The 26,760-nt window shown below is 51.6% G+C and overlaps 1 protein-coding gene across 1 annotated transcript; it reads right to left on the reverse strand.

Moving 5' to 3' along the window:
- Positions 1 to 334: 334 nt before the first annotated feature.
- On the reverse strand, positions 335 to 26,582 carry ETF1 (eukaryotic translation termination factor 1). The gene is made up of 10 exons (XM_063413436.1): positions 26,271 to 26,582; positions 12,012 to 12,187; positions 11,119 to 11,258; positions 7,783 to 7,921; positions 6,702 to 6,892; positions 6,083 to 6,212; positions 5,578 to 5,733; positions 4,983 to 5,047; positions 3,709 to 3,856; positions 335 to 2,410 (listed from the first exon to the last, which is right to left on the reverse strand). Exons 1-10 carry the CDS (start codon positions 26,354 to 26,356, stop codon positions 2,328 to 2,330), a joined length of 1,314 nt encoding a protein of 437 aa, XP_063269506.1. The 5' UTR covers positions 26,357 to 26,582; the 3' UTR covers positions 335 to 2,327.
- Between the last annotated feature and the right edge of the window lie 178 nt (positions 26,583 to 26,760).

The raw sequence follows: 26,760 nt of genomic DNA on the forward strand, positions 1-26,760 counted from the left end.
CTGTGCAGAGCCACAAGGTCCCCCCTGAGCCTCCTTTTCTCCAGGCTGAGCCCCTTTCCAGCTCCCTCAGCCTCTCCTGGGGCTCCAGACCCTGCCCAGCTCCATTCCCTGCCCTGGACAGCTACAGCCCCTCAGTGTCCTTGCTGCAGTGAGGGCCCAGAACAGGACACAGCCCTCAGGGGGCTCAGTAGGGCCAGCACAGGGAAGAACATCCAGAAACACAAACTGAGCTGTGCAAGGGCTGCCTCCATCCTCCAGCCCTGAAGCTGGCACAGAGCTGAGCACAAAAAGCAGGAGTTTCCTGGACTAGAGAAAATAAACCAGGAGACTGTGCTATATTCTTAAATATGGTTTAATACTCTTCTCCATTTCTGTACATCACAACACCAAGATATCACTGCTTGGGATCTCTCTGCAGAGGCTATATAGTATGCGAAGGCTAGGATCTCCCACCCCCACTCAGTGTGTTTGCATGTGTAAGTGTAATACATATCAGTATATATTGATATACACATCAATATATAATGCAATATATATCACTGAAGAGAACACATTGATTAAAGAAATACAAAAATTTGGCATCATTTCCAAACTTAAATAGTAAAAATAAAAACTACAAAAAGGAGCTGCATACCCTAATGTATCATGTGAAACGACAAGCAGTATATTCAAAAATGTAAATTTACATCCAATTTTTGTGGTCTTCTCATGTCACATTAGACCCATTTACAATGGCAAAATCCAGAACATACTGCTGTGAGGGCCAGGGCTGTGCTCAGCCCTGAGCAGACCCAGCCCCACCTCCCGGGAGAGATTCCAGCTTGGATGTGAGGACGGCAGCGAAGCCGCCGGCCACATTAGGGACCAGGGGGACAAATGGTATTGCTCACAAGGACAGGAATTTTGGACCTCAAAAAACAGCATGGCAGAAATTTGAAGAGAAGCTCCCTCTGTTCAAGTGAACCAGGACAAGAGGCAAAGGTTTGCAGCTGGAACAGGAGCTGCTCCTGAGGGAAGCACCGGGAGCAATGCTGGGAGAGCCCCCAGGGAGGGAGCAGGACCTGAGCTCTGCTGTGCCACTGCTCCCCTGGGCCAGGACCTGAGCTCTGCTGTGCAACTGCTCCCCTGGGCCAAGACCTGCCCTTGAGCCACTGCTCCCCTGGCCTGCACGGCCCCTGACCCTCAGAGTGCCACCAGCAGGCTGGACACACCCCAAGGATGAGCTCCCTGATCTATGGATGCTCCGTGGAACAGGCAGGACACAAAGCCTGGGCAGTCTGGGATCATCCAGAGGTGATCCTCTACCCCCTGAAGGGCACATCCCCACAGGGCAGACTGCTGGGAGCTGGGTGTTCCCAGGGCTGTGCCAGTGCTCCACGGATCAGAATCAAATATTCCACACTCCCAGCACTAATTCAGCCTTCACTCCACTGACTCAGTATTCCTGTCACACACCCACTTCCATTAAAGACCTGTGGGCTCAAATTCACATAATCAAGGAAACCTTATGCAGTCCTAAAGCAAAAAGAAAAACTTACTGAGGAACAAAAAGCCAAGTGTACCTTACTTCACTGAAATCTCATGTTTATTTTTGTCAAGACTGAAAAAAAAATAAATTCCTGAAGGCTGCACTGCTCAAATCCAAATTAAGCCCAAGACTCCAGCAGCATTTTCATTGCAATCCATGAAGTGCATTTCCTAGTTTGTAAGAGCAGTGTTTCTGCAAATAGATTAAAGCACATTTGGCTGGTGAGCCTCCCCAAACCATCAGAATTTGCAAGCCACATGTAATGAACCAGCGTTCAGGTCAGTGCCTCCTCAAGCTTTTGAAGAGAATTATGGCTCCAACCTCGTTCCACTTCTTCTGCAGGCTAAGCTGAGAATGCCATGTAAATGGGTCAAAGCGCTGCCAAATGCAGCAATTCATTTCTCCAATCAAAGTATAAAGAAACAAAGCAGTAGGATCTTACTTCTATTAATTTTGGAAGGAAGAGGTTTACAGCAGTTAATGTATCATGAAGGTTAAAAAAATCATTTCCATAAAATACAAGAGCAACCAATTTCACCATTGAGTAAAAGTAAAAACTGGGATTCTTTTTAAATTAGTCCAAAGTGGCATATAGGAACTTAGTAGTTTGCTGCTGTACTGACACTATGACAAATCAAAGTGTAGGGTTTTGCTTTCTTAAATCCAAATGCTCGTGGATCAAGTTCTGGAAATGTTCCAATTCTAAGGCAGGGATCTGTTGTGTCTTCCACCATGAGTTTGCTCCTTGGGTTGGATGCTGGAGGGGCGAGGCACGTGTTGCCGGACCCAGCTCGACTACCTAGTAGTCATCAAGGTCAAAAAATTCATCGTCTCCTCCTTGGTATTCCATGCCCTGGAAGTCCACCCGGTACCGCAAGATACCTGCCAAAGAAACAGCCTTTAGCTTCCCCAGCATTCCCACAGGCACAGCTTCCCCAGCCCTGCTTCCAGAGCTTCCCAGTGATGGCCAGCCAAGGCCTGGCAGCAGACAGGCAACTGCTGTGAGAAATGCCACAGGAACTTACTGCCCAAAGGAAGCAGCCCCCACCTGCCCAGCCTGGCCAGCTTCCTCCTAGGAAAGGCTGAGCCTGTTCTAGGGCTGCATCTCCACAAAACACCAGTGGCACATCACTGCTCCCACTGTCACTGCTCAGACCGAGGGCTGGCAGTACAATCCAGAGGGCAGCTGGCACTGCAGCTCCTTTTACAATGTAGTAAAAGCAAGATTTAGGGGCTGTTTTCCTCTTCCCACCCCAAACACCAACCCAGGGTTCTGGGAATCCTGTATCCCTGGAATCCTTTACTGAAGTGAAGGAGATTTTCAAGGACATTTCGTTCAAGCCTACAGGGCATGGGAGCAAAGAGGATCCCACCATGCAGAGGCTGGATCTGGCAGGAAATGAGACTCCTGGAATTACAAACCCTGAAAACCTGGAAACCTGTTGATCCTTATGAAGCCAGTTCCTCCCAACTGGTGTTCTCTGGGTCCTAAAAATTCCTCTTTACAATGCACTCCCCTCTAGTTCACATCCATCAAAGCTGAGCACAGCTGGCACAGCTTTGCCCTGGAATCCCTGCCCAGGCAGGACACTGAGCATGGCGCTGCTGTGGCTCCAGGATTTGTCAGACTGGCACAGGAGCCACCTGCACCTTTGCCAGGCGTGGCTGATGCTCAGTGAGCTCCAGAGCAGGACTGGCCTTCAGAGGCCTCACTGCTCCAGAGGATGGACTAAAAATGGTTTTCTTTTGAAACGAAGCAGAAGACTGGGGAGCAAAGTACAGGGAGGCTCTAAGAGATGGGCAACAGCTCCAAGTGCTTCAGGAACAGGGCTGCTGGTTGGGAGAGGGTCCTGGGCAGGGCAGAGGCTGCCACCAAACCCCTGTGCAGACAGAGCCAGGCAGCTCGGGGCCTTCCTGAGCTCCAGCAGCTGCACAGGGGGACAGCCCATCCCTGAACCATCCAGAGGACACAGGGATTGAGGAGCACAGCTGAGAAGTGACAGGGCCAACATGGACCATCATCCTGCTGGACAGGGAGTGAATCCACCCTGGTGAATACAACTGTTCCTTGAACTGGTCTCATGACTAACAGGAATAAGATGAATCCCACTCATGTTGGCACCAGATTATATCAAACCAATCACTAAACAAGAGAAACACATTTTCCTCTTGCAGTTTACCTCCAATTCCTCCAAATCCTTTCACAAATTGGGATCCTTCTTGTGATTTGTCTGTAACAATTTCCAATGTTGCTCCAAATTTCTTGTAGTTGTTTGCAAACCACTCCAGGAGGGGCATACTTTCTATGAGTTCGTGTTCCTGCCCAGTCTGTGGAGACATTGGAAGGGAGAAATAAATATTAAGAACCTGTTACAGTCACTGTGTGTTCAGTACTGAGAAAACCCCCCTCAAAGCTGGCTCCATGGCTTTGTCGGCCCTAGCAGGGACAGCAGCCCTCATGCTCCACAGGGATATTCCTGCGGGGAGGCATTCCTGACACAACGGCACCAGGCAAGGGCGGGCACAACCACCAGCTCCTGGTGCTACAAAATTCATCACTGACAGTGTTTTGGGCCTCTAATAATGAAATTTAGTCCAGAAGCAGGAGGAAAAATGCCTTGACTCTTCTGCTCCAGTGTCACCCCATGATACACCTCAGTTTCACTGCTCATTCAGGCTTGCTCTGCCCCCTACACAGATTCCAGCCCTCCTCATCCACCAGGCCCTATTTCAGGCAGGAATACTGATCCATGCAAACAGACCCAAGATACCATTTTCTAAGCAGGAAGTGCAGTGATTATTGTGAAATAAAAACACCTCACTGCAGGTAACACTGCAAACCCTCCCTGCAAAGCAGGGATTGGCAGTCCTACCTCCAGGACGGAAAAAAACTGGAAATGCCTCCCCTGCACAAGCCAAGTGGGACAAATTCCCACCCTTTTGGCAAGGGACACTTTTTTCCCAGTTTATTCTGCAAGGTAACCCAAACCCCTGGTCGATGAGGGCTGTTTGACCTGCACAAGCAAGAAACTCGGGCAGCAAATGACAGTTCCACATGTCAAATACATCCCAAAGCAGACATTCCCTTGGCAGCTGATCCAGGTCACGACTCCTGACCTCACATTGGTTCTGCATGACCAAACCAGTGCCCCACAAGTGGGAAGCAATGGTCTGGGGCCCTGCCTGCATGGTGGCTACTAAATCCTTGTAGGTGATGATGTGGTGGTGGTGAAAGATCCCACACTGCCCATTTACACAACCTTGGCACTGGCAGCAGGGAAGACTGGAGAAAAGTAGGTGTAGAACCCAGGGGTTACACAAGGTTCCTGGCCCAAAATGTCACTGAGTGCCACAACGTCACTGTGCTCAGGTGCTTGGACAATCCTAGCTCAGGTGTCCAGAGCTCTGAACCAACACACTGAGAACAAACTCAGAAGCCCCAAAGTTGAAATACCTCCTTGTCTGTAAAGTGGGATTTATCCTTCTCTTGCTCAGGTGTCAAATACAGGATCTTCTCCTCTGAGAAGGGAGAAAAAAATGATAATATTAGTTTGGGTAAGGCTATAAGATGCAGTTTAAAGACAGTAAGAGACTGAGCAATGCCAGCAACTACAAAATAGGGGGTCTGAGCACAGCTACTGCCTTCCTTCCTCTCTGAAGCTCTGTGAACACAGGGCACAGCAGCAGAGCCAACACAGAGAGGGACAGGTCCTGCTGCAGGCCCAGGAATTGTGTTTCTGGCCACAAGGTCGCGTCAGACTCCGCTCTGGTGTCACACTCACAAAGCTGGAAGGAGGTTCCAGGCTGGCCCTGTCACCAAGTGCCCCCCTGGCACTGCAATTCCCTCTGGGCACTGGAACCCTGCTTGTTCCAGCTTTTGCCCTAGAGGGGCTGGGAAGCTGCAGGCCAGTGATGTGCAAAGTAACACAGACCTGCACAACATCCCTGTGATCAGATGTCCTCAGGGAGCTCCTCCAGCAAACCCACCCCAGAGAGGCTCCTCAGCTGTTAAACCCCAAGAGCTCCCAATGTCCCAGAGCACCACGTACCCTCTGTGCCTTGGCAGTGCAGGACGTATCTCATGATATCCAGGTTTTCATAGACTATCAGGATCTCTACTGCTCCCATTTCCAAAGCTTTTAGTGTATCTTCCACACCAAAGCAGTACTTGCCCGTGTCCTGGCTGATCTCATCGAAGTATCGCCCTGCAGGGCACACGGAGCCTGCCATGAGCATTCAGCACAGCACACACACTTCAAACAAGCCCCATCTGCATGCAAGAAACTGTGAGAAGCAGCTGCCACCAGAAGGCCTGGAAGGGGATCTCTGATGGAAGGACAGAGGAGGTCCAAGAAGTCTGGTGAGGAAAAAGAAACGAACCAAATCCCGCCCCCCACCAGCACTTGAGTTGTCCAGGTGACAAAAGAAGTCCCACTCTCAGCCAGCACGGCAGGGCTGGGGCAGCACAAGGGCACTGCCAGGAGGGCGAGAGCAAGAGCAGCACACTCAGGGCCACACACCTGCCTCGGGAGGAGGCTGCAGTGCATCACCTACCTATTAGCTTTTTCTCTTGGATGAATTTCACATTGGAGAGGACCTCAGTTGACAACTCAATTGCTTGATTGAAGCCATTTTCTCCTCCATATGAAATATCAACTAGTTTGAGCACTTTGGATTGCAACCGCTGAAAGAGAGAAGGAGGAGACATGAAAACATAAATGCACTGTAGAGCACGGATGTCAGAGTCCTCACCTTGCCATGGGAGTTGCTGTGCTCATTACTGCACTGCACCTGAGCCAGAGGGGCCTCTGAATGCACAGTACTGAACCACAATTCTCAGCCAACATGGACACATTAGGTTTACTGGAGTTTAATTCCAATAAAGCCTCTGCTCTAGATTTGGGAACACAAAGGATGTGAATGCCAGTTCAAAACCAGGGAGGGCAGATTTCTTATTAGCCCTGTTTTAAGAACAGGAGTTCTCAGCTCCTTGCAGGAGGTGTATTAGGAATGGGAGACTTCTTTGTATACATCACATTTTTAGTTTTGATCAATCTCTTCAGACACCAGAGTCACATTCCTCTGGAGGAGCATCTTGTATCAGAGCCACTACTACAATCACAGGTCACCACTGACACTCAGACATGTGGTTTGCTCAGAAAAGGCCACTCACCTGATCAAACATGTCAGATTGGCTCAGTTCAGTTTTGAAGTCAGCTGAGCCAGCCAGGACGAGCCCGGCCACGTTGACCTTGTCCCCGGAGATGAAGAGCTGCACGGCCGTCTCGGCCACCTTGCGCACGTAGTTGTGCCTCTTCTCCATGCGCAGGCGGGCGAAGCGCAGGGCAGACTGACCTCCTCTGCCTGCAGGGAGGGATGGGGCAGTCGTGAGGGACCCCTGCCTCCCAGCAGTACCCTCAGGACACAGCAGGCCCGGAATAACCAAAGCCAAGAGCAGCTGCAGCCTCTTGAACTCAGTTTGCCACGAGCTGAGGCAGGGGCTCCCATGGAACACTCAGAGAATAAAGACGGTTCATTCCCACCAAGAGATTTCTCTCCACAGAGGAAAAATGTTTCCTTTCTTTCCATAAAGACTCACAACTCTGCAGAAATTGAACATCTGAGCACGTTTTCTCTCCCTGTACCTTCAGGAGAGGCCATCTCCTTTGTACACTGCCTCAAACACTGCTGATGCAGCACAGCCCAGCAGTCTCTGCTGCAGAGCCTCACTGGGGGCAGTGTTTTTATTTCATTTTGTCCCATCCCACTCTAAGGATGGAAGGCCAGGAGTAACAAGCAGACTATTTGCTGAACTCATCAGAGGCTAGTTACAACACAGCACCACAGAGTGAAACTCAAATTTTCCTTGCTCCACAAGGCCCTGTGCTTCCTGCAGAGAGCAGCTCACTGCTCCTCACTGTGGTGTGCACACAACACCAGCACATTAAACCTTAATGCCTCCACTGAGTGAGATTACTACTTTTGCTACTAATATTTAGTTATAACTGTCCCAAAACCAAGTAAAGGGTCAAATGCAGTAAGAAATAAAAAGTGTCACTTCTAAGATCAACTGCATATTATTGTGATTCATTAATTCTGACAGAAGGCTCAGACTGGAGGCTTTGCTGTCAGATTCCAAGGGAGCACAGACCTGAGCAGAGCTAAACCCCCACAGGCCAAGTTCCCCATTTCCACGCTCACATCCCAGCCTAGGACAGGCTGCTGCACTCAGCAGAGACAGACAAGTGTGTTACCGTGCTTCTTTGGAAGATCCACAGTGAATTTATGCAGCACTTCTCGTGTGTTTCCTTGGAGAGTTCCAAAGAGTGCCCCACTCCCATCTATTACAATAAAGCCAAACTTGCTGTCGTCGGAGAGCAGCGCCGTGAGGGCCTGGAACAGAGAGTGAGGCTGTGAGGGAGGGCCTGGCTCACACGGGCACCAGGACAGCACAGCCCCAGCAGCCTCATGGCTGGTCATGACTGTTCTCTCATTAATAAAGTGCAGGAAAAGCAGCACATTCAGGAGCTGTAATTGTTCCAGATCACTAAAGAATCCCAAGATTGTTTGGGTTGGAAGATAACTTAAAGCCCATCCCATTCCACCACCTGCCATGGGCAGGGACACCTTCCACTATCCCAGGCTGCTCCAAGCCCTGTCCTCGGGCACTGCCAGGGATCCAGGGGCAGCCACAGCTGCTCTGGGCACCCTGTGCCAGGCCTGCCCAGCCTCTCAGGGAACAACTCCTTCCATACATAATCCCATCCCATACAACACTGCCAAGAGCACAAAGGAAACTCAAGTTTAATTTTGATCACAATTTCCCAGCTTCACCAGTTCCCCACCTGAGGTCACAGGCAGGTGTGACAGCAAAACCCTGGAGATGGGCTCTGGAGAGTGTGAAGTGAAATGGATCCCACATTTCTGAGACTGCCTCACCTCTCTGGCTGGCACAACTTGAGCAGTAATTCTCCTGGCATTCCAGCCAGGAAAGCAGAACTTGCTCAGTTCATTGTCAGATCAGTTTTGTACTCCAAAGCACTGACACAGCCTCCCCACCACCAGCACTGGTCTGCTGCACCTGCTGATTTCAAGTCCCACAGGCAGAATGATGAAATAAATCTTCAGTGGCTGTGGCAAATTCAGCCTTACAGAGCACAAGGAACAGCAGCAATAATTGTCCTGTGCATAACTGGCTGTGGAGAAGACAGCCAGAACATTTGCTGCAAAATGAAGTTATCCTTCAATTTTCCTCCCTTTATAAAAGGCAGCTGAATATTTCCCATAAGGTCATTTCAGTTGCCCAACCAAAGCACAGCGCAGTATTAAGGTTTTTGAGTTGATTTTGCCCAAGCATCCAACCTTTCTCAAGGCAATCTCTCAGCTGCTGTTCCCTCAGGGGCTGTCTGAGTGGGCAGATACATCCAGCACACACACACACTCTACTCACTTACACATGCCCAAAAAAGCAATAGCCAGAATCCTCTTTCTGGCTGGCAAAACCACATCAGTAGGATGGGGAACTTGTCAAAACTCCAGATTGCTTGAAGTCACCAGTTTAACACTGAAAGTGATGGTGCTGGGTTACTGCACGGGACCTTGAGCTGCCTGCAGGGCTGTCAGTCTGATTATTGGGCTGAACTCAAAGAATAAAACCCATCAGTCATCCTCTTCCAAAATCCACACAACTCAGGCTGCAGCTCTCAAGCTTAGAGGAAACAGAGGCTAAGGTTTAAAGGCGTCTCCTGGACAAAGTAAATATTCTGTATTAATTCCTCAGCAGTGGGATGAATGAGAGGAGGAAGTGGCATATTACTCTGCAATCTATTTAACTGGGACAGAGCCAAGCAAAACGTGTGACTGGGATGAATGCTCCAGCCAAGGTATCAAAGTAAGTCATTGTAAATCCTACCCCTCAGACACACATGAGGGCTCACAGCCCCCTGGGGGTGTTACTCGAGTTTCACACAGGCAATAAAATATCTAGAAGAAATCTTATCAGATGCTCTTGCCAGGCAGCACACCACTACAGCTCTGATGTTCTTGATTTCCTCTTATTTTCATACAGTACCAATGATCAGTGATTCCCTGATCAGCTCTGTCAGCAATGAACACTGTTTGACCTGCCAAGCACTAAGAAGGGACTATTGCCTTTGTTCTGTTCCTTCAGCCTGGACTGAGCTTCCTCTCTGCAGCTGTAGCCCAAAGGTGAAGATCAGCTCCTCCTGCTGCTCCTTCACACCCCAACTTTTTCCAGGAAAGCTGTGAGTGCTCAAGCAGCTGCCCTGGCTGTCAGCTCAGCCAGGGGAACCACGGGCTTCAAGGCTCTACAGCCAGAGAGGGGCCAAAGCCAGAGGTCCCAGTGCCCCAGCAGGCTGCTCCAGCCCCAGCTGACTCTGCAGTGCAGGCAATTCCCAGGGAAATAACCCCACACCCCACAGCCAGGGGAGAGCACAGACCCACACAGGGAAGGGCCAGCAGTGATCCCATCATCAGGAGCAGCAATTCCCACAAATTCCCCTCAGATCACTGCCACACTGGTGAGCAGTGCCACACACCAGCACCAGTGGATCTGCAGCTGGTCCTGGGAACAGCCTGCTGGGCACTTTTGTATTGAATCAGTGCCCCAAGGCAGCAGCTGCAGAGACCAAATGAATCCATCTCCTCACAGGGCAGGAGGAAACTCAGCACCCTCCTACTGCCCAACCTCCCTGGGCTTGGCATCCTGGCTCTCTACTGAATTCTCTTATTTGCCTCTTGCTTTCACTCATCTATAGATACATGGACCCAGCAGAACTCCAGACCTGTGCCTGTGCACAGGATTTTATTCCTGGGAGGTCAAAAGCACGTTGTGATTTCATCCTCCCCTCTCTGCGTGGAGACAGAATAGTAGGGATGGACCTCACCTGTGCAACAAGCACACCTTTCCCTGCTGTACTCTTGCCCTCTGGAAGCCACTCATGGATCAGATCTCCACAGACCCAAGCTGACAAGCAGAACTACATCACTGGAGGGCCTCCCTAGCCCATGTCACATGGGTTTGACAACAGACAATCAAGTCTCAGGCCACACATTTATCATGAAGAACATCAAGGACGTGAGGGGCACTGCAAGCATTGAGACCTCTGCACCTGCCAGAGGTCTCAACAGCCTCAGAGGTTACACTGACTGCTGTAATCCACATTTCTTTCAATATGGCTCAAACCATTTATTTAACTTTATTAGATGTTGGATAAAAATAATCGACATCCCCCCAGACAGATTAGGCACACGCCAGTTCTCCATCAAGGCTCTGAGTTAGCACATCTGATAGCGAGACTGACAACACTGATATTATCTTGGCTGTATTTTAATACCTGACTTGGAATAAGATCTATAAGCTTTTGTGGGTAAGAAAAAACCACCCTTCCTCCAGGTACAGGGTGGGAGAAGCTGGGCAGTCCCTCAGCTCCCTCCAGCAGGCATTCCCCACCTCTGGCCAGTCCCCAGCATTCCAGTGGCCTCCCCAGGGGATGTTCCTGCTGCTCTCCAGGCTCAAGCACAGCAAGACTGTGCCCAGACCATGGGTCCTGCAATGGGAGGGTCCTTACCTCTGTGTGGAATTTGTTGTCACACAAATACAACGACGTATTGATTGGTTTGAAAGGTTCAAAGTCAATGTTGACTTTCTTCTCTTTTCCTTCTTCTGTCACAATTGTCCCACAGTAAACAACCAGACCATTTGGAGGTACTACAAATGACACAACACAGGTTTAGATCACTAAGGAATGTGGCAAGCTGTACCCATCAAAAACTGACTGTCAACCCTTCAGACTTGTAGCAGAGTTGAAATTCAAGTTCCCAAACTTTTCATTTTCCCCACCTCATTCCCTCCCAGGTCTCTACAGTGGGCAACAAACTCATTTAGTGCACCGGTAGCAGACATGCACCTGCCTGTTAAACCCACGAGTTTGCAAGCTCACAGCACTCAGAGAAACACTGAGCAGCCCCTGAAGCTTTGCTGGTCCCCACACAGAGATCTGCAGGGTGACCATCCCAGGGAAGGCCACAGGCCAATGCAAAGGCAGTAACAATGAACTCTTCCAGGCTCATCTGAGATGGCCTGGCTCTGCTGCCCCCAAACTGATGGCAGCGGCTCTGTGCCACGCATGAGGCACACAGAAGTTTCTGCTTGACAGAAAATCACTATTTTAACAAATAAACTATTGCAGAATATCCAGCTCTTAAGTCTGGCCAAGTTTAGCAGAGTCAGCACTAAGAACAGAATCATGACCCCACTCTTTAAAGACAAGGACGACCTTACTATTCCAGTCCCAAAGTCCACCCCTGAAGTAGCCATCCAAGGGCAACATACCTGGAATATCAGTGCAAAACAGCAGCACAGGCCAACAGATTTGATTAGCAGAAAACTGCATATTGCAGGAACTTAAGGCTGCTTCCAAGAAAGGGAAGTGTGCCAGCATCCATACAAGCTAGAAGTTACCTTTGTTATAGAGTTTCAGTCTTTGCTGTACAGATGTAATGGCTCCCAGTACTGAAAGGCGATTCACTCTTGACTTTATGTTGGAGGCAGTGCCAAACTCGTCCGCTAACATTTTTGCCACTCGCGAGATCTGGTCTTTGGGGGGAATGATCAACGAGATCATGCTGGTACCATTGCTGGGGAGGGAAAAAAGGGATGTGAGCAGGCAGCAAAGCAACAAGCACCCTCACACCATACTCCACATACACAGCTCTCTCCCCCACGCATGCTTCTTCACTGTTACTGGGGCAATTCCCCTTCTGCTGGACAACAATGGGAGAGAAAAGAAAACAAAACAAAATAGGCTTTTCCTCAGCTCAGCCTCTACTAAGCAAGTCCTCCAGAAGCTGCTTGTTTACTCTGGGGTACTACTCTGAGAAGAAAGAACACATGAACAGACGAAGGGCTGCACAGACCAATGGCTGTGAGCAGAAGGAATGGAAGCAGCTCCCAGCAGAGATTATTTAAAACAATGCAGCCACATACTTCAAGGACATCTTAGAGCCCATTCCATTTGTTCTGAGACAGCTGGAGCACTAAGCAACTCAAGTGCTGTCTTAACACGTTGTTTTCCTCAGATTAATACAAAAAACTGAAATGGAAGGATCCTTTTGTCACAGTAAGTCTTTTCTGCCTTCCCACTATCACTTTTCTCCCCAGAGCAGCTCATCAGCTCCGGCAGCTGCTTTAACTAAACTGTGCTAAGCACACACTGCTGATTCACCAGCACCGACTCCAGGCACAGAGTCAGGAGATAAGACCCCACAAATCACAGAACAGGCTTAAATTAAAGGAAAATAAGTTTGTTATTCGTTTTTCCTAGGGCTTTGGGGTGGGTCCTGCAGAAATCTTAATCCTCAAAGCTGCATTGTGGTTCAAATCCACCCAAAGCCAAAAGGAAAATTGGGAAAGTTCCCATCTGCTTTCCAGCAGGTATCTCTCATTTGCCATTGAAGTATCCCAGATGTCTGAAGTGCTGCCTCTGCATTGTCTCAGATTTAACCCAGACCTCATGCTTCCCATCAGAGTAATGGCATAAAAATCAAATTCCTCATAGTATCCTCCAGCTCTCTCAAGGGCAAACCAGCTAAGCTCTGTGGAAAAGCCTTTTCTCAGGATTCTGAGTCAGAGAGCCAACAAAGTGCTTTTCAGACATCAAACCCCAGGGTTTTGCTCTTTTACATTTCTTATGGGAGGAGGAGCTACCCCAGCCCCTGCTCGCTGCTGTTTCAGGCTGTCACGCACCAGTGTCCTGCTGAAGTGTTTGGCTACAGAGGCAGCAGGGAAGTGCTTTAAAAAGCATCACTTCATTAGCCTCTTTACACAAGTTGTACAGCCCTCTCCCAAAGATCCTCAATCCAGGCCAAGTTGAAATGGAGGCTGGTAGGTCAAGTAAGTCCCTGACCTTAAAGACAACTAATTGGTTTTAATATCCCAGCTCCTCATACACACCAATCTAAGTCACAAAGCCACACTGGTCTGTGCTATTCCCAGGAGGAGCTCTGAGCCATGCTGGCAGCTCTCAGGCTTCCAGGTCACCCCAGCTAAGAACGCTCCATATCCCACTCAATTAAAGCAGTTACCCACCCCAGTGAATGGCACCAGCCTTAGGGGACAGATAATGGCTATCACTCCCAGCAGGCTCCTTTCAGCAAGAGGCTGATCAGAATGAAAGCAACTCTTCCCCACTTTTCTGAAAGTAGCACTCCTGAGTTGTCTCCTCCACTGAAAGAAGAAAGTCTTAGGACTTCCCATAGATTAGAAAGCTCTGCCCATCACACCTAACTTCCTGCATCCCCTAAGGGCATCCCAGTGTGGCAGGTGGTAGTGGGACTGTTATGCCCCTTGGGCATTCCATGGTTCTCCTGCTGGGAAGAGATCTCACACAACTGTTCCTGAATTGAGGACAGAGGGGAAGGAGCAGGGATCAGGGAGTGAGTCCAGTCACAAGCTGCCTGGAAGAAGAGCCCAATCCCCCCACCTACAAACTCCTTACGGGAATTTGCAGAGAGCAAGAAGGTCCTCCCGAGCCTCCTTTTCTCCAAGCTGAGCCTCCCCAGCTGCTCCTCACAGGACTGACTCTCCAGACACTTCCCTAGCTTTGTGCACAGCAAGGAGGAAGGCTGGGTGTGCACTCCCACAATTCCTCAGTAAAAAGTCATTTGAAAAGCTCCCTTCAGTTTTTGAATGCAAGTCATCCCTCAGATGCCAGCCCCTGGCCTTGTGCTGTGCTCCACTGCCCCACAAACTCTGGTGCCAGCACTGAGCACCCACCGGATCCTACTGGGGCTACTGACCTGGGAGTTATTTATCCCACACACAGCACCTCATCCATCAGGGCAGGGTCACAGCACTGCTCCTTAGGAACACCCCACCCAAGGTAACACCATGGCCTTCAGAAGCCCTGGTGATTTATTACTGCAAACAAAAGGGTCTCAGAGGATGCACTCCCCCTCATTTAAATCTCCAACTAGTTCAACACAGCACAGTACTGTGCCTGGGCCAATTCTTCAATGAATTCCAGTCTGGATTTGTATCCAAAAGCACCTTCCACTACCAACATCAAGTGCACTTCTTGGGTTTGGCATGCTTCACCACTATTTACACAGCCGGAGCTATTTCAGGCTCTAACTGATTCCTGCAGAATCCAACAAAACAGCTGGCATGCGGCTGGCCATAGGAGCAACCTTCCAGGCTGCTGCAAGCCTCGAGCATGAGGAGCCAGCCAGCTTGTCAGCATGTCCCCATGCACCCAGCACCCCAAGAGGTCACTAAACAACCAAACAACCAAAGACTGAGACCAGCAAGACACGAGCTGAAGCAGATGGGCACCAGCACTCAGGGTGGCTGCAGAACTCCCTCACACACTGCCAACACCTCATTATCCAACCACGGAAGAGCAGCTTTCCTCTCTCAAAGCAAGCTTGTACCTGTATGTGACCCTAATGCAGCATGGCAGGGTCTAAAAACCCCTGTGGTGCATCTGTTAAACTCACTCCAATGAGACAAAATGCAGCAAAGAGTTTCTAAGAAAGCCACTGTTCAAAAATACCCAGAAAAAAGAGGTTATTCTGCAGAGTAAGGTAGTTTCTAAGTCTCCTCTGGGTCTTTGCAGCCTCAACAAGATAAAAGGTATTTCTGCAAATCCCATCCTGTCCTCTCTGGAGCTGAGGGCTCCAGAGTACACTTACCTGGGGACGAGGTAAGGAATTTCCCCATAATCATCCTAAGGCCTCCTAAAAGGGGGCATGGCTGCACCACAGACCTGCTGTGGGGCACAACCAAGAGATCTGTTGAGATCAGGGGCACTGCTCACACTGGCAGCTCGAGGTCAAACGTGGTAGGATCTGGCTCTGCCCTGCATCACCCACAGCACTCCTGGAGGAAGCAGGGACCCCATCCCAGACTATATCCTGCCTTCACAGCATTGCTGAGGTTTCCCCTGGTTCAGCACACCCAAGTTCCACCAGAGCAGCTGAGAGCTGATGCTTTCAGACCAAGCTGAGCCAGGGGCTTGCAGGGCTGCAGCCAGCTCCTGTCCCTGTTCTGGCCAAAGGGCTGCCAGTGCCATCCAAGGCCGATGCTCCAGGACGTTTGCTCTGGAGGGAGGCTGCATCCTGGCCCACAGGACAGCACCACAAGTGCACTGCTCAGGAGACTGGGGCAGAGGAAACAATCAGGAACACGAGGGGCACCAGCCCACACACTACAAAGAACCAAGGGGGCAGTTCAGTACCAGCTCTGGAGAGGCAGAAGGCCTGCACTGTGGGTACTGCTCATGGTGCCAGCCATGCCAGGAACAAGCAATTAGCTCAGATTTATTAGCACCTGCCATAAGCAGCTTTATGTATTGCTAGGAGAGAGAATGAGGATCAAAGCTCCAACTTTCCCACACCACAGCAGGTGAGCTCTAGCTTTTTACCACAGTGTGCTAGAGGGCTGTTTGAGGGAAGACAGGAAACAAAAATAAGCACATTTTGCTCTCTGGAGACAGCAAGTTCTTCAGAAAATCAAGGTTTGCGGATAGGACAGCCTTTCTATTATTAAAACTCCAATGTTACTACAGTTGGAATTTCAGACAACTGCCACCAAACTGCTTCCCTAGACACAGAGAGACCTCAGAGCAACTGCTGACAAGTGATGAGAGTGAGTGGCAGTGTGGGCAGTGCTGAATCACCACTAACCCAGTCCCAGGAAACTGCAGGGGAGAGCCGTGCCACTCCTCCTGCAAGCAGCTGCTGTGGCACCCGAACAGCTCCTTTCCCTGCAAGGAAAGGAGGGATCACCCAAGAGCCTTCCCTGTGCTGTGTGTGCAGGCCAGGAGACGTGCTGGGTCCTTTCCAGGAGCAGGGACGGCCCAGAGGGCGCTGGCACCCGCTGGGTCCCTGTAGCCAGCCCACGCCACGCTCGGTACCAGGAGCGAGGCCCTCTGGATGTGCTCTGTGCTCCAGCACGAGGGAGGCACCAGAGCAGGAGCCAAGAGCACAAAGCAGGCACTGCACCCATCTGGGACAGGCTGCACCCCGTGGCTGCTTTCCATGACCTGCCAGAGGAGCCTCCTGCTCTGGGTGGCCATCTCCACCTGCAGAGCTTTGTCACCACGTTCCTACTTTCCTGCCATCAGAAGGAACCGCTGAGCAGATCTTTGGACTTTCAGCTTTTAACTGGTTTTAGACAGTGATGTAGTGGTTTTTCAAAAGGCTCCTATCACCTTACACAGCTGTGCCACTGAAAAGAGAACTGCCTGCATTGCCACACCCCACACCAGCAGCAGCCACCCCTCCACCTGGTAGACAACCACCAGCACTCTGAGGAGGAGCAGTCAGTCAACCAGTCTCCTGCAATTTGGGCTATGAGCTGGCATGGGAGAGCATTAATTTCACAGCCTGCTGTATAAATAGCAGCGACTGGCCTGCCCTGTGCTATCAGAGGAGACCTGACAAACAGCAGCTGAACTGTAGCTGCTCCACAGTGAAACATTTCACACTAACAGCACACTGGAATGTGGGATACAGAGGCAAGGGAGGGCAGTCATTCCCTAGAACTCAAAATGGGCTTATTTTTACAGGGCTTCCTTCATGAGCATCCTGCTTTCCCCAGGAATCAAGGGCAGCACCAGGCCTGTGTGTGACTGCCAGAGAGACTGGCAGGAGCACAGAGCCAACAGTTCCCACACAGATAATCTGATCCCAACCACATCCCACAGCCATGAAGCTTTCTATGAAACAACTGTTGCCACACACTGCTGCAAGCCATGTTACCCTCCCCAGGTAACCTCTGCTGCTCTCCATCCAGGACTGTGCATTACTAGCCAGGCACAACATATCCCAAGGAGACCGAGATGCCTGGACAGCCAAGGCCACCCAAGCTATGTGACTGCTAAAGCAGTTCCATGCACAGCCAGTTGCAAGGGACGTGCCTGCAATATCTCTGCAACCCAAGGCAGAACTCCATCAGGCACATCCCAGAGGTGCCAAAGAGCTCCTTCTGGACCAACATCCACAGTGCTGCAGGCACGTGGTACTTCAATGACGGACTAAGTTCAGGGCACAGCCTACAAAATCAGTGATAAGAGAAAAGAATACTTGAGGGTTTTGATGCTGTATCTGAGCAGAGATGTTGAAGGGAATGCTACAAAAAGGAAGTGTCCTTTGCTACAGGCAAGTACAAAATTGCTGGTTTGGGCTCCCTCACAACACTCAGGCCATCAGAATCTCCCCACTCATCCCCGCCCTGTGTACAAGAGCACTGACCTTGCCAGAGGGAAGTTCTACACAAGCTCTTGCAACTTATGAATTATGGCTGTGAAACAAACAAGTCACAGCCGTGCCCTTTAAAGACTTAATGTCTTTTAATAAGACAAAGCCTACATCAAACAGGAAGTGGCTCAAGTCCACTTGAGATGCCAAATCTTGAAAGACAACAGCAGATGCAAGAGCTGCACAACTTTTCCTGGAAAACCTGCTAGGAAAGAGCAGGGAATCTCAAGAGTCCAGGATCCCTCAGTGCTTCAGAGGCTACATCACCTGGAAGCCAAAGACTGCACAGCCTGTGAGAATATCAGTTGAATACTCTGCAATAAACCCAGCCAACACGCCTCAACCTAACTGCTGCTTGGAGGTAACAGGGTTTTGTGATGCCCCCAGCAGAAGCGGATGAACTCTCCCTCCCTGCTCAGCCCAAGGGCTCCAAGCACAGCTGCAGCAGGACATGAGCACTGCACAGACACCCAGCCAGAGCACACAGCACTGGGGAGCTGAGTGGGACCCACCACAGCTCCTTCGAGGTTTAATGTGAAGCTGAGCCAAAAGCCAGGCAGAACTTTGTACACCACAATTTCAGCAGTAACCTTACAATCCCCCACAGGAATCCTGCATTTCAACCCAGCATGCAGCTGGACTCTGGATCATCTCCTGAACGGTGACATCAAGTCATTCCTCAAAGGCTTCCATGTCATCCAAAGAAGGGTTTGAATGTATGGAAGACAGAGTTCACCTCTCTGGATTCAATGACACCTCAGAAGCGGAGAAAAAGGATAAGATGGGGGCAGGGTGGGTACAAGTAATTCATTCTTCAGGAATCCTTTTCATAAGCATTAATTGGAGAAATCAAGGCCCCATCCCCTGAATTGAAGAAACACTCCAGACACCGAATTCCTCTATCGAATTCCTCCATCAGTCTCCGAATGCCACCTCTCCTCCGGACAAAGGAAAACCACTTAACTGCACAGCATGAGACCGTGCAGCTATTCAACCATGGCTCATACAATGCCAGGCTCTTCTGCTGTAGTCCTGCTCCAAAGCCCATGACAGGAATCTTGTACATCATTCTCCTCTAATGCTGGCAGATTGGATAGAAAAAGCACTTCGTGTAACCAGAACCAGCTTGAAGCAGACACTCAGATCATCCTGGAAAGGTATCCTGCCCTCCTACCCTCACCCACTGTCCTTCACTGAGAGAAAAGGCCTCCAGATGCCAACCAAGCTCTGAGTGCCAGCCAGGGAGAGAAGCATCCAGCCAGAACCCACCCCAGAAAACATAAGGAAGCCTCATTTCCTCAGGGCACCCCTGGCTCCAGCCACCAGGGAAAGCATCCCACAGGGAGGCAGCAAATGGCTGCTCAGCAGAGGAGCAGAGGCAAGCCTGGCTGGAGCCTGAGCAAGGGTCAGGTGAGGCAGTGCTTCCCCCTGAGCAGCCGCCAGCCGTCTGCCAGGAGCTGCCTCCTGGGCTCAGCCTCCCTCACTCCAGGACACAAGGGAGGGAGACAAGAATCAGGTCACGGACTTCTACTGCACGCAGCACAGTTTGGCAGCTCTCATGTGTCTGAGGGCTGCAGAGGTAGCAGGTGACAGTGAGCCCTTGGCCCCTGGGCCACCACGCACCACCTGCCCAGAGGGACTCATCAGCAGCTCCGTCCCCAAACTGGGGCCAGCTCTGACACTGCTGCTCAGGCCACCACCAGCACCCCCATCCCAACTCAGAAGTGTAGCTCCAGGAGCAGACCCCAAATTCATCCCAAGCACTGAATCAGCACAAGTGCATCCTGCACACCCCACGGAGAAGGTGAATCAATGCCTCTCCAAAATCCTTGGATCAAAAGCAACACACCACAAAACATAACTACATGGCATGTTTGGAATAGGCCTTATTGGCTGCATCTGACCTCATGCAGAAAGCCTGGATGCCCAATTACTGGGAAATGGAACAGACATTCCTGTGCTTCAGACATTTGTGACTCACTGGGAGGCTCAGTCTTGCCACAGCTCCCCTGCTCTCCCTCCTCCTTCTCCAATTATTAATGCTTCAAGTTTAAAAGACTTGTTGCATTATGCTAATGGGCCATTTGGGTACAAGATGTAAACTGAGGGACTGAAACAAATCCAGATTTGCTTATTAAGATGCTAATGCCCCAGAGCTACATGAGAATAGGTGGCTAACAGGGGAGAAAAGAAATCCAGTTGCCACAGAGCCAAAAAAAAAAGCCTGTCCTCTTTTGAGGTGCTCGTTCCCATCTCCTACCACGTCACTCCTCAGGGGCTCATTCATTAGCTCGATGTGAATGATGATCTGTGCATGAATCACACTGCTCACTAATGATTCACACAGTTGTAAAAGAGGTACCAGGCTGATGAACAGCCACAGACACTTGCTGGAGTTCTGATCTGGAGCCACTTTTCCAGCTCAGGTCCTCCTCAGCCACTTGCTAGTGAGAACTCTCCAAACAGCACTTTCTAATTGTTACTGTAATTCAAAAGGAACATGTACAGCAGGCAGGTGAGAGCCTAAGAAATGTTTTACAACCAATAGACTGAGGCAACCAGCAGGATGTCAACAACCCTCTGGACATTGTCCCTGGCTCCAGCTGTCTTTCTACCTGCACAGCTTTCTCAGACCACTCACTCTCAGCACCACTGAAGCAGGAGACACTGCTCAGTCCTGAGAGGTCTGATCGGCCCTGCTTACATGAAATCCACATTCAGCTTCTACCCCAGCACTGTGGACACTGGCAGCCTGAAGAAGTCCAGCAGAGCAAGGAAATGGTGTGGAAGCAGCTGTTGTTCATCCCACATGGTTTCTTACCACAGAGTCCTCAGCTCTCCCTTCTGTGCTGGACTGTTTCTCTTCCAGCCTCTCTGTAAACACCTCCTCCCTCTCCTCAAAGCACCAGAAGTGAAAGGCAGTATTAACATTATAGCCTTTGCCTCTCACAGAAACTTTGCCCTCCTCTCCTTTAGGAGCTCCCCGTGCCAGAGGCAGGATGAGGAAGCACAACTTGGAGGAAGCAATCTGCCTTGGGTAAGAACTCAAACCACAAACTCTGCCCTAAACACTCCACACTAATGGCAGATCACCAAGTCAAAGCAGAAAACTCACTGTCAGTAAAGCTCAGTTCCTGCAGACCCTCCTTCTTCAGCCCTTGTCCCATCCATGTCTCACATTTCTCACAGTGCGACAGCCCAGCTCAATTCCAGCTGGAGCAGGACTTTTCTGCAAGAGAGCTCCACTGCAGACACCAGCTCACAGAGACCCTCAAGGCCATCCCATGACTGGCACTAGCACAACAGCACTGCAACCTAAATACCACAAGATTGGAACGACTGGAAAGCCAATGGCCGCCTTGGCATGGCTCTGCCCTTCCCAGATGGACCAGCTCATCCAGGCCTGGGGCAAGGCCTCTATCCTAACCCCCATCCTAAGGTGCAAGCTACAGAAACAGCTCCTGTATCAACAGTCAAACTGACCCAGAGCTCAGATCTGAAGCACAGCCACAATGACAAACAGATCCTGATAAAGAAGGCAGGGAAAGAGATCTGCTGCTGAGCCGGGAACAGGGGAGGAGCCTCTGGACTGACACCTCTCTGGCAGTGCAGGCAGACACCAGTCAGTGCTGACAGATCTCACCAAATGCCCCTCCTGGTGTATGACACCCCCTTGAGCCAAGAGAGCTGCTCTGGTACCAGCCTGGGCATGGTGGTGGTGTCACACTGGAGCAAGAGCACACCCCAAATCTGCTGTGCTGTGTCTTGTATGGAGCGGGAGAATCCACACTGGAGGTAACCTGGCTATGACACTGTCCCACAGTTATCCCAGCACAATTCCACGTTCAGCACTACCAGCAGAACAATCCACCCACAGGAGTGCTGCAGGAGCTGTGCCTAATTCAGGAGGGAAATACAGCTCTCTGAGGCAGCACCAGAGAACCCCGGCACCATGGTTTCCCAGGACTTTGCTCAAAAGAAGCTGCGAACAGGCAAAGCTGTACAGGACATACCTGTCACTGACCCCACTCATCCCCTGACTGCCCCCCCAGCAGCGGAGCTCCCACAGCTCTGCCCACAGCGGTGTTAACTCACAGCCAGGTGGGCTCTCAGGCACTTCTGGAGAGGCCACTATCGTCACAGTGGAACAGGTCAAGATGACCTTATTCCCCAGAACCACCAGGTTGTCCAAGCAGATCTCAGCCCTGCCAAGCTGTCTGCTCTCAGAGCAGCAGCATCCCAGCACATCCCAGAACAAGGTATGAAGAAGCACAGCTTCCTGTTCCTGTTCCACAAGGCTAGGAAACAGCAGCAGCAGCTTGTGGCTAATTCCAAGGCTTAGCTTTTCTATCAGGACCAGCAAGACTCCAGACAGACTGCAAGAGAACCCATCTGCAAATGATGCTGGGCAAATCTTTTCTGTCTAAGCAACAGGTGAGCTTGTCCACCCTCAAGCAGAACTTGTTTTATTTCCCAGGTATTCAAGCAGAATTACGTCTCTCTTTGAAGGAATCAGTGTATTTTCAGGCGTCTGTCCTTCGTGGTGACCTTATTTCTCTCATTTTCTGTTTCTGCCATGTAGTAGATGGAAGTCTCAACATGGCAGAATCCAAATCCAGGCAGGAACTGCAACACTTTGCTTTCCTCCCAAGGCTCTGAAGAAACCAAGATGTCTCCTTCTCTTGCCATTTCTCCCTCCTCCAGCTTTGAAACACTTCTTCCAGTTACAAGCAGAATATGGTACTTGTTCAGACTTCATTCCTGCATTTGCCCTGTTTAACCCACCTTCCAGAGCACATAATTTGGAAAAATGTTCTTCCACACACCAGCCTCAGTTGTGTTTGCAGTCAGTGCTTCAGAGACACCTTGATCTTCACCTCCTCTTTTCCTGTTTCAGTAAAGTAACCAACAAGGGCTGCTGCTTCCAACAGAGCAAGCTCAGGACAGGGGAGATGTCTCTAGAGAGCAAGTTCCTGAAAGTTTTCCTGTTGTAAGGGAGCGCCACACCCTGCACCAGCAGCACTCTCACCCGGGGTCTGGAAGCCCATCTGGGCAGGGAGGTGTCAGTACCATTTCCAAGCAGAGATATTTGCAGGAGAAGGCATTTCTAAGATGTGGAGAAGTTTCTAAACATGATCCCAATGTGACATCTCAGGTCCTCTCCCAGAAAAGAGACTGCTTGCTGTTGCTGATACTTGATTTTGCCAAGCATTTACAGCTTAGATTAGCAGAAAACCCTGCCCATAGCCCAGCTAACTATTCAGAACTGCAGAGACCAAAGGAACAAAGACGGATTGTCAGTTTAGCACTGACACTGGAAAGCTGCATGAAGCAACAGCAGAAAAGCCCTGAGAGAAGATAAAGTAAGACAGAGTGGCTAATGCTGCTTCTACTTGGGCTGCTGCAGCTCCACAGAGAAAGACACAGTTGCAGCTTCTGGGGGGCCCAGTGTTTACCCAAATCTGTTCTACAAAACTGAACTGTCAACTGAAAGCAGAATGAATCCCTCAGTAGGGGAGAAGCAGACATGTCTGATGAAAGTCTGAGCACTCCAAGCACTCAGAGATGAATGACGAGGTTAAACTTCTGAGAAGGCCTCAACTGGTTCAGCAGCAGCTTTCTACTCTCATCTTCTTCTGGCCACAAAGGTTAATTGCCTGCAGTTCTGGACTGGCCCCTCTGCTCCCCCTCACACACTATGCAGAGCCCAGCTACCCCCCTCCACCTCACCAAATCAGAAACACCAACTCAGCCACTCTGAACAGGATCACACAGTTTGCAACTCAACTTTGGAGAGATGGAAGGAGATAACTTTCGGTTTAGGAAGCAAGATACAGGTAACATCTTCTAGTCTCTGTCAGCGGAGACAGGACTTTGACGTGATGTCAGCAAGTTAAAAACTATTTTTCATTGTTTTGAATTGACAAATTCTTTCTATAGAAATCAGTGAGAAAGCCAGCTTTCATTAGCAGGGCTGGGAAAATAACACAAAGCATTCCTGCTAGGATGTTACCTCCAGTTTTGAGAGGCAGACCTACCCCTGCTGGCCTCCAGCGGATCAGCTTCTGGGAAAGCTGAGGTTTTAATCTTTCTCCTGGGTGCTCTGACCAAGCACTGCCCCTTTCCTCGTCAGTCCCATCAAAGCACTTCCTCGCTCTCCTGCTCACTTGACTTTGTTAACACCCTGCAGATTCCACTGAGATTTTACCAGAAGAGTTGGATAAGTGCAGAGGTGGCCCAACCACCACACGCCAAGGGAATGTCTAACTCCAGCTTCCTCCATTTCCAGTCCCTTTGATCCCCTGCAGGAACAGGCAGCACATGAAACTGGGACACTGCTGCTGGGTCACTAATGGAGCACACGAGTAAGGGAAGGTGGGGACGCCAGCAAGGCCCTGGCCCTCCACATCACCCTGCTAGAAGGCTCTGCTCCCTAACCCACCCCAGAACAGGTCTTCCTACTCCACAGGAAGAGGAAGTGACTCTTCCAAAGGCCGGAAAAGCCTGTTCCACTGCCTCACATCTCCTGTGCTGGGGAGCCTGAGCCTGCTGGGGGCTGAGGCTGCAGCACCTCCTCTCCTTACTAGACCCAAACCACGATAATTTTGGCAAGGACTCCCCGGAAAACACCAAACCAGCATCACATTGCTCAGAGAGACTCGCTGGAACCAGGACCACCTTCCTCAGGAGCTGGTTTAGCAGCTGACAGATTAAATTAAGGGACAGCAGTATCACCACACCCAGGAGATGTGTTAGATCCAGGGGGCATAGCTAAACCCCCTACATGGATCTGACTGTGCCTGTGGCATCTCTACCGCAAAGCACAGCTGTTCCAGGGATCACTGGAAGAGGAACGACAGACAGACACCTGGCCTGAGGCCCCAGGAAGCCCATACCCACAAGAGACACTTGCCCTTCAGCCTCCCAGGAGCGCTCCAACACCTGCTGGAACCTTCTCTGCAACACCCATCTATCCCAAACAACACAAGAGCCAACACTGAACTGGGTATAGTTCAAACCAGGGAGAGACAAAACTCCAACTCTACACTTCCAAAACCCACCCAGGCTCCCTCAGTGCTCTAGCACAAAGCTATGTCACAAGCTCCAGCAGATGCCTGGACCTTCCCAAGCCCTTTCAGCTTCCTGAGACCCCTGTAAGCACAACCCACGCTGCCCACACCACGCACAGGCACATCACAGCCCAGTGATCAGCTGAGGCAGCCAAAGTCCACTGTGCCACAGGGAAGGGCACCCCAGGCTTTCCACTTCTTTCTCCCACCCACCATCCCTGCAGAGCTGCATCATAAATCAGAGTAAAATATATTCAGGGAGACCTGTGGCTCGGGTTCCCCTCCCGCCCGGGTTAGTTTTCAGCTGAACGACTCCACTCCATAGAACAAGCAGCAGCTCTAAGGACATGGCAAGACAGCAGCTCGGCCTCTGCCAGCTGGCCTCAGGCTTTTGGGGGGGCACAGAACGATGCCAGTGCTGCCCCAGCTACAGTAACACCTGTTCAGGTGAGCCTGTGGAAACTGGAGCTGCAAGAGTGGCTAAGGAGTGACCCTTCATTTTTATTTTATCAGGCTGTCTGCCGAGACACACTTTCTTTGCCATTTTACAGCCCCAGAACCTTGAGGTCTCACAATACCTCAGGCCCACAAAGGTTCCCAACTGATGGAACCAGCCACTGCCAAGCAGCCCTCTCAAACAGACATGTCTGGCATGGAGCAGGCTACAGGAACAGACATTTGGGGGGCGGGGGGCAAAAAAGTTTAAAGTGCAAGGATTAAAGCAGGATAAGAGACTTTAAACTTCCCACGGTCGAAACTTTGAAAGAGCTTGACTTCAGGGAAATGGAGCTGAGCACCTTCGCTGCGAGGGGAAGGGATGAGAAAGATCAAATAACTGTCGGTAAGGAAAACACTGAATAAGTGCTGCCTCAGCCCCTGCCTCCCTGCCCTTACCCCGCCGCCTTCCCCGCCCCAGCCGGTCCCGTGGGAGAAGCCCAAGGCTGCACGGGGGACAGAGGAGCGTCTCCTCCGGCTGGAATCCACCTTTCCCCGGTGCCAGCTGGCGCGGGGCGGCCGGACAGGCCGGGAGCGGGGCGGGCACCGGGGACACGCACCTGTGCTACCCCGCCCGGGAGCAGCTGCGGGACCGCGCCGGGGCCGGCGGAGCCCGGGGCAGCCGCGGCCCTTTTCCCATGCGGGAAGCGCGGTCACGCTTCCTCTCCGCGCCCCGCACGGCTCTGCCGCCCGATCCTGGGCCGCCCTCCCCGCCGACCCCCGGCCCCCGAGCGGCCGCACAAAAGCGCCCCGGGACGGGGCAGGGGCGGACGACCCGGGGCTGTACCTCCCGTCCCCCCGCGCCGGGCGGGCCCGGGCAGCGCCCGGCCCGCGGCCCCGCTCCAGCCGGGACACCCGGCGCTCCGGGGCGGCGGCCCCGCGGGCCCGGCGCTCACCCGCGGGCCGCCTCCAGGCTCTTGATGAGCTTCTTGATCTTCCAGATCTCCACGTTGCGGTCGGCAGCGCTGGGATCGTCCGCCATCTTCTCCCTCCTCCTCCTCCTCCTCCTCCTCCTCCCGCGGCGGCAGGCGCTGCGGCGGGCGCGGCGGCGCGGGGCGGGCGGGCGGCGCGGAGCGGGGCGCTGGGGCCGGGTGTGTCCCGGGCGGTGCCGGTGCCGGTCGGGCCCCGCCGCTCGGTGCCCGCTCCCCCCGGCGCGCGGCGCTGACGTCGCACGCGGTGCTCGCGCTCCCCCGCGCCGCGCACCATGTGTTGCAATCGCCTCACATGGGGGCCCTTGACGTCACTTCCGGGGGGAGCCGGCAGCGGGGCGCCGAGCCATTGGCCACTTCCCCTCCCCGCGCGCGCTCGCGGGGCATTGTGGGGCAAGTAGTCCGGGGGCCGCCCGGAGGGGCGGGGCGGGAGCGCGCGCGGGTCTCGCGAGAGCTG

This window comes from Prinia subflava, chromosome 16 (genome assembly GCF_021018805.1).
Source record: "Prinia subflava isolate CZ2003 ecotype Zambia chromosome 16, Cam_Psub_1.2, whole genome shotgun sequence".
In the NCBI taxonomy this organism is placed as follows: Eukaryota; Metazoa; Chordata; class Aves; order Passeriformes; family Cisticolidae; genus Prinia; species Prinia subflava.

Coding starts and splice junctions, on each gene's coding strand:
- ETF1 (XM_063413436.1), bottom strand. CDS start 26,356: ATGGCGGACGATCCCAGCGCTGCCGACCGCAACGTGGAGATCTGGAAG. Junction 12,188..26,270: donor AGCCTGGAGGCGGCCCGCGG/GTGAGCGCCGGG, acceptor TTCCCTCCCCAG/CAATGGTACCAGCATGATCT. Junction 2,411..3,708: donor AGGATTTGGAGGAATTGGAG/GTAAACTGCAAG, acceptor TTTCTTTGGCAG/GTATCTTGCGGTACCGGGTG.